General features: G+C 35.9%; 3 protein-coding genes across 6 annotated transcripts in view; 2 read left to right on the forward strand and 1 right to left on the reverse strand.

Annotated features, from left to right (window-relative positions):
* Nucleotides 1–3,687, forward strand: part of LOC109823709 (probable magnesium transporter NIPA8) — an 8,815-nt gene extending 5,128 nt beyond the window's left edge. For all 3 annotated transcript variants that reach the window (XM_020390047.1, XM_020390049.1, XM_020390048.1), the window contains exons 7-14: nt 1,835–1,937; nt 2,046–2,174; nt 2,306–2,405; nt 2,520–2,639; nt 2,761–2,851; nt 2,928–2,991; nt 3,095–3,194; nt 3,272–3,687. In XM_020390047.1, coding sequence (XP_020245636.1) covers nt 1,835–1,937; nt 2,046–2,174; nt 2,306–2,405; nt 2,520–2,639; nt 2,761–2,851; nt 2,928–2,991; nt 3,095–3,194; nt 3,272–3,508 — 944 coding nt within the window. In that variant the 3' untranslated portion in view covers nt 3,509–3,687. The remainder of the gene's footprint in view (nt 1–1,834; nt 1,938–2,045; nt 2,175–2,305; nt 2,406–2,519; nt 2,640–2,760; nt 2,852–2,927; nt 2,992–3,094; nt 3,195–3,271) is intronic.
* Nucleotides 3,826–6,776, forward strand: LOC109823711. 2 transcript variants are annotated; one of them, XM_020390050.1, is made up of 4 exons: nt 3,826–4,344; nt 4,439–4,517; nt 5,546–5,641; nt 6,258–6,776. In XM_020390050.1, exons 1-4 carry the CDS (start codon nt 4,169–4,171, stop codon nt 6,546–6,548), a joined length of 642 nt encoding a protein of 213 aa, XP_020245639.1. In that variant the 5' UTR covers nt 3,826–4,168; the 3' UTR covers nt 6,549–6,776. The 2 variants fall into 2 exon arrangements, with proteins under 2 accessions (XP_020245639.1, XP_020245640.1); XM_020390051.1 differs by having other exon boundaries at nt 4,442–4,517; nt 6,258–6,768.
* The window catches only part of LOC109823553 (probable 3-beta-hydroxysteroid-Delta(8),Delta(7)-isomerase), a 1,751-nt gene continuing 316 nt past the window's right edge, over nt 8,359–9,793 (reverse strand). Inside the window, exons 2-3 of the mRNA XM_020389828.1 lie at nt 9,715–9,787; nt 8,359–8,831 (exon numbers count right to left, since the gene is read on the reverse strand). Coding sequence (XP_020245417.1) covers nt 8,573–8,831; nt 9,715–9,787 — 332 coding nt within the window. The 3' untranslated portion in view covers nt 8,359–8,572. The remainder of the gene's footprint in view (nt 8,832–9,714; nt 9,788–9,793) is intronic.

The raw sequence follows: 9,793 nt of genomic DNA on the forward strand, positions 1-9,793 counted from the left end.
AACAGCTACATCCACGTTGTTCTGGTGCAGTGACAGGCATGAGAAAGTGGTCTAGGGTATCCTTCCACTCCAATCAGCACATCTCAACTGTGATGGTAGTAAGCAATGGTTTGTGTTGGGAATAAGCAATGATTTGTGCATTATATGGATGATGAAGCAAGAACATAGTTTGTGAAAGTATGAATAATTAGATTAGCTACTTCAGACATACGACAGTTATGAAACCACGTGAAAGAGGATGAATTTAGTGGAGAAGTTACTAGAAGAACATCAATATAAATTTTCTTACTGCATATCAATTGTGCCCAATAAATGGTTGTGGAACAAATGAGAAAGCTAAGTGATTAAAAGGCATGTCCTATCATGTTAACTAATAACCACGATCATATCCTTCTTAGTTTTCTCCATTCAAGTTCTTAGGCCTTTGTCTAGTCATTCTTGGCCTGTCTATTGTAATCCTATCGCTTCTTACTAACCGATGCATTAAGTAGCATCTGTCCAAACCATCTCAATCAATTCTCTTCATTTTATACTTGACAGAAGCAACCTCTAACTTTATATGGATGTACTTATTTAATTTTCTATCTCTTCTCTATTGTGTTTCAATCATCCACTGAGCATTCTCATTTATTCTACAACTATTACTTGTGGATGCCTTTTAATTGTCCAACATTCCAACATTTGGCTAGAGGTAAGATCAGGAGAAGTTGGTTGAAAGCAGTTAATTAAAAAGGACATCATAGTGGTTAACTTAATGGAGGAGATAACCCTTTAAAGAACTAACTGAAAGAATATGATTCATGTCGCTGATCTAAGAATTTGATATGAAGGCTTTGTTGTTGTGGTTTGTTTGTTCTGGGTCATCAAGTATTGCTTGTTTTGTACTCTAGTGTTGACTTATCCTTCAACTTTATTATTATTCTACGATTACACCGAATTCTAGAAGCACTACTCCAATCTTGCAATCTTGATGAAATATTGAGCCTAAGTTGACAAAATGATAATTTTGAGGCATTTCTTAACCACATTCTGTACCAGTTGCAATTTTCTTAATACATTCCATATGCTATGTTTTAATTCTACTACTTATGTTCAGATAGTCTCTTTGGCGACACTCTTTAACAGAATGCACGATGGTTAATGGAGGAGGTAGCCCTTAGCAGAACTGAATGGAAGCATAGGATTCTTGTAGCCGACCCCAAAATTTTGGGATAAATTCTTCATTGTTGTTGTTACTTTGATTTTACATCACAGAGTGTTAATATGAAGCTATTTATTCTTTATACAGATTGATAAAAGGATTTAGAGTGTGAAGTAGTAGTGACTTCCGCATATTGCTCTTTTTGATTCATAACAAACTTCAGTTGGAATGGAGACTGTGTTGCATGTTTAGAAAGAAGTGTCTATTTAGTTACAGCAATACGATTGATGTGATTAAAGAAGTACGACAGTATTACTACTATGGTGAGAACAATTGGAGGGTTGAGAACAATTGGTGGACCAATTGTTTTATTCAGTTTATCGGAAGTTGACATTGAATCCGTATATTATTATATTGATGAGGTTCCATGTATTATTTGTTTGCTAAACATTTTGTTTTATAAGATTAGAGTAGGATTCTTTCTAAGTTTGAACATTGACAAAAGACTTGAATCTAAAAGATACAAGATTGGGTAAATGTCCACAGTTAACAGACTTATATATATAGGACAGATGATTTCTCTTCGTTATTGTATTTTCATGTTACTTGGTAATTATGAGTTTGTTATTAAACCTGTGAGAAAAAGTGATACTGAAGAAAAATCTAACTATGGTTGAATCATTGTCTTATCAGTTTATACGCCGACCCAGTTGTCTGAGAAGTTTAGTAATCTCGTATTTCTTGTTTACTGCCTGATTTTGATGATGGTTGTTGTTACCAATCACTACATTTACAGGTGAGTAGTAGTTGCAAATTCTCTTGCATTAGTAACTTTCTTCAAATATTACTTATTAGTGATGACTTGTACAGTGCTTGTGGTAACAATCATCATTGAAACTAACAGGAAAGGAGAAGATTACCTATCAGTTTCTGGACATGATTTAAGCCCCTACTGGCGTATGTTACTGCCATTTACCTATGCCATTGTTTCTGGTGCTGTGGGTTCTTGCTCTGTGTTGTTTGCAAAATCACTGTAAGTTTATCAGCCAAGAGAAGACTTCACACTACAATATAATTCCATTGATATCCTTGTTATAGTATGTGGGTGTATTTGAATCTTAACATGTGCTTCTCCCTCTGCTTTGTTTGCTTGTTACTGGCCAGATCTAATATGCTCAGACTGACAATGAGCAGCAATTATCAGTTTCACAGCTGGTTTACGTACTCCATGTTGCTTCTGTTCCTCAGCACAGCAGGGTTTTGGGTATATATATGCAACATAATATTCAATTTGAATGGTCATTTTTTAAAAAAACTTTTGCAAAAGTCAGAGAGCTATTCCGTCCATGCATCTAAGCTAATCTTTCTTATCTCTCAGATGGCCAGATTGAATGAGGGACTTTCTCTCTTTGATGCAATCCTTATAGTGCCCATGTTTCAGATTGCATGGACTTTCTTCTCTATATGTACAGGATTTGTTTATTTCCAGGAATATCAAGTAAGCCAATATTCATGCCCTGTCTCACTAACACAGTTTACACCCTTAAACACAAGCTTTCTGGCATTCTTACATAATCCATGTACAAACAATTAATGATGATCATGACCCCCTTTGGCAGGTTCTTGATGCATTGAGAACAACAATGTTTATATTTGGAATGGCATTTGTCTTTGTAGGCATTTCCTTGTTAGCACCTAATGATTCTGAAGGTATTTGATGAGACTTTTGATCTTTATAGATAATGTCTTGTTGAATAAAACACAGCTAATATTGTGAAAATATCAGGGGTTGAAACAAAAGGTTCTGCTTTGCCTTCTACAACTCAAGGCCTTCCCACTGATAAAAACAGGTTTGCTCATAAGCTTCACCACCATTGCGTCTCTGATTCATGAGACTATCTTTCACATTTGGTGCATTTCTTGATGAATTCTGTGATTTTAAATAAATTTCAGGCTTGCTGTTCCTGTGACAGAAGAAAGTGGAATGGATGATGTGAAATCATTCATACAGACAATTCTATCAAGGGCTAAATCTATGATACTAAAGGCGAAGGTGCATTGACAAGGAAAATTTACTTTGATTGCTGTAACAGAGAGGTTTTAATAATGCATAAAATGGTCTTCTTGCAGGCTGCTTGCTCTCTTTCTGTAGGACTAGGAGAGGAGGCACTTGGTGCATCTTCAGTTCTCGGTGCATCTGCAGTACTTGTAATGCCTATGGTATCTTCAAGGACAACAGGATTTAGAGAGAATATTTTTGATCGTGCAAAGTTCAGTTCTCTAAGGAATTCTAGTTGGAGCAATCTTTCAGTTGATGGAGATGACGATGATATGGATTCAAGGGAAACAAGATCTTTGCTTTCATAACAATTGGGTATTGTGGACAGTAAATTTCATTAGTTGTTCACGATATGGGTCTCTTTTCTTTCATTATTACCATCTCTCCTTATGTATTGTATAGGACTAATTTTTTTTCTTATATAATTATAATGTTGTTGTAAATTATTATTCTCTTGATAACATTCTCTTGGGATTTTTTCGTGACACTGATCTAGACTTGATTGTTATCCTTTACTGCAGAAATTGCCATCTGTGTATTAAAATTAATGTTCATTGACATATCATATCCTTTCAAAAAAAAAGCAGCAAGATCGAGTTTTGTTAGTGGAAGCATCCAGTCGTTATCTCTGGATATCTGATTGTCTAAAGATTGTTGTTAGTTGTTTTCCAAGAATATATCCTTTCCTGATGTTATACAATTAACACTGGAATGCTTACACTTGTTTACTTTGCAGTCCTAAAGCCTGGCTGTTAATTTGATAAGTTATGCTGCCTTATGTTTACCCTGGAAAGTCTCATATAGATATTCTTGCAGTCAGGTGATGAACATACGAGCTCCAAAGCACTTGCTAATATGCTCACATCAAACCGTGGAATGTCCTTTTTCCTTTCTTCTTTATTCTACTTGTTTCTCTGCTCTTATTCCCTCTCATCTTTGTTTTATTCTCAGCATTTTCTCCTTTAAGTATGCTGTTTGTCAGAAAGTTATGTTCAGCAAAAAATAAAGGTGGAAGAGTGTTGCATTTCATGGGTGCCTTGGATCTGACCGTTCAAGTGTATAACATTTCTTCTAGAGCAACGAAGGAAGACTTGATAACCTTCTTCTCATATTGCGGTAATATTGATGAGATTCAGCTTCAAGGGTAACATGAATATCTTTTCCATGTTCTCTCAAGTTTTGCAAGCTATGTAAATTGTATTTATTGGTGATGTAGTTTTGATTGTTTTGGTTCTCAGCAGGGATGGAGATGGGTCACAGTTGGCGGTCGTGACTTTCAAGCAGCCTTATGCCTTTAAGACAGCTCTTCTATTGAATGTAAGTGGAAATTAGTTACTGGTATTGTTTAGTTGTGATATTTTGGATCCTTTTTCTGGATGTTTAATTCTTGTGCTAGTTTTGCTAAGGACAAATTTTCATTTTAGACCCTTTTAGGAATTTATTTCCAAAAATCGACCCCTTTTAGATTTATTTGCAAATTTCGATCCAGTTCCAGCCACTTGGCTGAAACTGGGTCGAAATTTGCGTATAAAGTTGATAAACTTCACGGGATTTAGAATCCCATGAAGTTTAGTCCTTAATTAAACTTCATGTGATTCTAAATCCCGTGAAGTTTAGATTAGCCTAACTCTACGGGATTTTAAATCCCGAGGAGTTCAATATAACATGGTCGCCATAGTTGGGCAAGTGGTTAGCTCAAAGAAAGCTAAACTTCAATCATTCAATTGGTCTTGAGTTCGAATCTTATCCCAACATATTTTTTTCCTTGAACATTTAAAAAAATTTACAAGGCTAGGATTCGAACCATGTGCTTCCCATCCAAGTCTTATAAGCTAATGCTATAACCACTAAACCCATTGCACATAACTACTTTATGTAATTTGTTTAATATAAACTTTACGGGGTTTAAAATCCCGTGAAGTTTAGTAGCAGTTTATCGCCTGAGCCAAGCTTTTTGGTTAGCGCTAATTAATTAAGGACATAACTTCACGGGATTTTAAATCCTGTGAAGTTTTTCAACTTTAGTCGTAAATTTAGACCCAGTTTCAGCCACCTGGCTGAAACTGGGTCGAAATTTGCAAATAAATCCGAAAGTAGTCGATTTTTGGAAATAAATTCCTAAAAGGGTCTAAAACGAAAATTTGTCCTTTTGCTAAAGAAAATGGCACAGTAAAATGTTCGGCAGTAAACCTTTTCTAGTTTGATATACTTCTATCTAGATCCCTGATTTCCCCCCATCTCCATGATGTTTTTTCAGGGGTTACTGCACATCACCAAACAGTCGTAAGACTATTTTTCACTTGGTTGAACATTAAACCAAGTTCTTTTACTTGCTTTATTTGCAGGATGCTATACTAATAGATCGACGAGTTTGCATATCGCCCTTGGAGAAGGATATTGTCCCAATTATTTTTTGCTTTTCGGAGAGAGAGCAGACCCAGGCAAGGTTTTCCCCTTTCACTTTGTTTAACATAATTGAAAAATGAAAAAGAGCAAACATCAATATATCAATTTCTTCTCATCTTTCTGTTAAAGTTCCAATCATTGTGCCAGTTACGCAATCTGTTTACTTATGTCGTTATACCAAATAGCTTTGGCGCTTGTGTGAAATACAATTTTGTTATCATTCTCTAGTTGTATCTTATATGTAGTAGGCCTTCCATTATGAACATTTCCTACTGTTGGTGCTAGTATTCGCAGCTTTAAAAAATTGTTTTTAGTATCCAGTATATCTGGTTTATTTTTACCAAAAAAACATAACTGAAAGGCCCTCTCGCATACAAAACCTAGGTCGTACTTTATTATATCATTTAGAATTAAAATTCACCAAGAAAACATGAATAAAGAGTATTAATTCGCAGCTACATTGTAGGCCTTGGTAAGAAGGATGTGTTAGTGGTAAAAAATTGTAGGTAAATACTTAATGGAGGAGGTAAATACTTTAACAACAAGCACATGCAAAAATTGGAAAAAAAGACTTGCTTGTCATACTTATTGCTACTGTTGTAAGAGACTTAGATTAACAATTCATGCTCAAATCCTATTTATATAATGCAGGGAACAACAACAAAAGTAGCAACACGCCGAGGGCATGAAATTCTGAGCAAGGTAAGTGATAAAGTGACTGATAAGGTGACTGGTATCGGTAAAACATTGGCGAAACAAGCAAGCACAGCCATGCTTTCAGCAGAACAGACTGTTGGCAGTGTGGGATCTACTATTAGCAATAGCAGCTACTTCACTACGAGCACTCTTTGGCTCTCCAATGCGCTTGGCCGTGCAGCGAAGAGTGCGGTGCAGCTCGGCCATGGCAAAGCTAGGCATCAAAGCTCAGGGAAGAAAAAATAGTGAAGTTTCCCAGATATGCATGCTAGCATTCTTTAAAGTGAAGGCAAAGCTAATAAGTTGTATCGGAAAGTAAACGGTAAACGATACAGGCGCCAAGTTTACTGTAAAAATAAGATGCTTCCAATATGGTTTTTATTCAACAAGTAGTGAAGTCAAATGTGTGCAAATGTTGAAGTAGCATGTTTTTTGGCTGCCAAATTCACTCACTAGATAAGAGTATACAAAGAGCATAACTTGAAATTAGACCTAAAGAGTCAGTCCTACTATGCCTCAAGAGGGAAGTCATTCAGTTTTGTTCATGCACTGGATGGCAGATTTACTGTTAAATCATTGCAAAACATGAGAGTTTAGACGTCAAGGCACAGATCCAACGTTTTTGAGAAAATTTTACAAAATTACAAATGAATTTGAAGGTGGTTTGTGGAAAATTAACTTCAACAATTTTTAATGGAGAAAACTATTAGAGACTTTTCTGTAGTGTACGATGACAATTAGGATAAGTTGTAGAGTGTTGCCAATATTTATTATATTGTTATTATTATTATATTATAATATTATATAGTATTATATAAAGAGAGATGAGAATCTTTATTTAATATTTTTATTATTTTGTATTAAGGATTGTTCTTTCGATATCTATTTTGTTGCTTGAGGTTTCTTATACGATTTCTCATTTGATATGTCATCTATATATATTTTTAACATTTAATATAATATATTAAGATGATGATGTTTCACTACTTCTGACATATATATGAATTTGAAGGTGGTTTGGGATATTTTCGAATTATATGCAAAAGTGTGCATAAACATTAGGAATAAACCTCCTAGTTTGAAAGATAGTAAGTTGGTGATTTTCATTAGGGTTATTTAAATCAGTTGTGAAACAAAATCCTCTATCGTAGCCTGACTTTTTATATCTACCGCTATTATAAATATTCACAAGAAATTGTGGGACTAAAAATGAAGTCCACAGGGTAATCTAAGTACTTGGCTAATGAGTAATGATATACCCAAGTCATCGTGTTTGTTAAGACATTGATTACGGTCCGTTACCCTCTTTTCGTCTCTTTAGCTTTCTAATCCTCTACAAATTTGGCATACATTTGATATGTTAATTAATTAGGTTGTGGATCAAAAATAGAAAAGAACTAGTTTCCTCCAATATTTCAAAAAAAGTTGAATGGTGTTCTTTGCTAAAAAAGTTATATCTAACTCAGTAGCGTCAAATTATTTATTGAAATATTTCTATCTTTTACAGATAAGTTTCCGTAGCTTATAGCTACCACTTCACCACAAATAAATGAGCAACTTTCATTTATTTTTGACACGCATGAAAGATATGTGAGCCGCAATAATAATATAAAAAATAAATTAAAAAGTTTTTTTCTTCTCTTTACCCAAGATTTCAATTTCTTTCATGCATTTTAAATGCTATATATGTACATTACTTTTATGTGCCTCATGATACTAATAATCATAGTAAAAGAAACTAGTAAATATCTCACGACTTCTACAAATGAATATCGAATATACGAACAGCATGGTCATTAGAGTTTTAAAAAAAATTGGGTTATTTTGTAACCGTTACAAAATAAATAATTTCAGGCCTCTAAAGTTCATAGCAGTTTTGTGAAATTAGTCTTTTTTTTTTTACTTTCGTGCATCAACTATCGAATAAACATGGATTTCTCGTTAGTTTCCCCCTCAACTTCGAGTTTAATTTACTTCGAGTTTAATCACAACGAAGTAGGATACAGTGCATGCTATGACAAGTAAACCAAATAAATGACTTCGAACTCATCCGAAAAAAAAAAAAAAATTCAATATACGATGCATTTTCATCCAACAAAACAAACCTCATCTAGGCTTCACTCTGCTGCATTCCATAATGGAAACTGTGACCGAGGATTTGCAACCCAGCCAAAAGATGAGCATCCATCACTGGCTAAAATTAAACCCGAATTCGCTACACGAGTACATGATCAACGGAGGCATAAACAACGGAGGCATAAGATCCGGCTCTAGCTGCTTTTCATCTTCCTCTCCGAATTCACTGCTGCGCTTATCTTCTTCCAGCTCCTCATGGCGATGAGAGACGGTATAACGACCCAAGAGCTGTTCGCGCCGATGTAATATGCCCAGTAGTAGTACGGGCTGGTCGAGAAGTTGTCACCCAGTAAAAAGGCAGTTATGAAGTAAACCAAGCACCCGTAGAGTTGTCCGAGGGAGATTGCAAGCTGAAGGGTGTAACTGTACGGCTTTCTTGTCGCGATGGCGTACCTAAAACCAAAGCAGTGAATTAATCAGGCACGAACGAGAAATGTACGTAGAGGCAAAGATGCGCATATTAATCCTCACAACAAAGGCTAGGTCGGTGAAGTAGACGATGAACCGTGTTCCAATGATGATGTTGTACGGTGGTGAAACACGCGATGACGAAAGATGGGCCATTAATAATTATGATGAGAATGACTCGCAGTTGATTTAGTTATACTCAGATATACTAAGCTCCGATCGCCAAGAAGAAGATTTGGCTTATGCATTGGCAACATTGATTGTTCCAGGTTCATAACCTGTTCGGTTCAGGATCTGGTTGATCAGCGCAGAACTATAATTAGGCTAAGATTTTCAACGAGCCTGCGCGTGTACTTCGAGTGTTGAGGACACTCCACCGAAAGTGTATTACAAAAATCAATGGAATCCATTTCAAACTCCTCAGCCGAAGTAACACTCTCGAGGTACGTATGAATAAGCAAGAGACATGGTATAGAAAGTGAAGGGGCACAATATTGCAAGTATAATGATTTGCTTGGCAGTTGCTGCAACAACAACAACAAGTCATGTAGTTAAATTTATAATTACTAAACGTGCCCTTACATTTGTGAAATACACAAGATGCTGTTGCTTACAACACTCATTTCTTGAGTTCTGGCGTAACCGTGTTCTTCTAACTAAATACGGTCACGACACGACATTGGTATTTTCAACAGCACATCACTGAACTTAAAAGAAGCCTAAGAGCTTCTTCAGGAAGAAGATATAAGCTCTCATTCATGCGATTTCAATCAACATATTCACTGCCATCACCGCCGAACCCCCCGAGTACCCATTTTAGAAACGAAGCCTATGACTAAGCGCAGGCAAAAACAAGCGAAAGCCTTACACAGCAAGGAGGCAGGCAGGGCCCTCTATCGCCGCGGTGATTCCCTCGACAGCGACAACGGCTGCATCTCTTCCTACGT

Source organism: Asparagus officinalis, chromosome 9 (genome assembly GCF_001876935.1).
Source record: "Asparagus officinalis chromosome 9, Aspof.V1, whole genome shotgun sequence".
Taxonomy (NCBI): Eukaryota; Viridiplantae; Streptophyta; class Magnoliopsida; order Asparagales; family Asparagaceae; genus Asparagus; species Asparagus officinalis.

What these genes read in the sequence shown, in the direction of transcription:
- LOC109823711 (XM_020390050.1), top strand. Translation starts at nt 4,169, where the DNA reads ATGCTGTTTGTCAGAAAGTTATGTTCAGCAAAAAATAAAGGTGGAAGA. An exon ending in AGACAGCTCTTCTATTGAAT is followed by an intron (nt 4,518 to 5,545) that starts GTAAGTGGAAAT and finishes CTTTATTTGCAG; the next exon opens with GATGCTATACTAATAGATCG. An exon ending in CGGAGAGAGAGCAGACCCAG is followed by an intron (nt 5,642 to 6,257) that starts GCAAGGTTTTCC and finishes TATATAATGCAG; the next exon opens with GGAACAACAACAAAAGTAGC.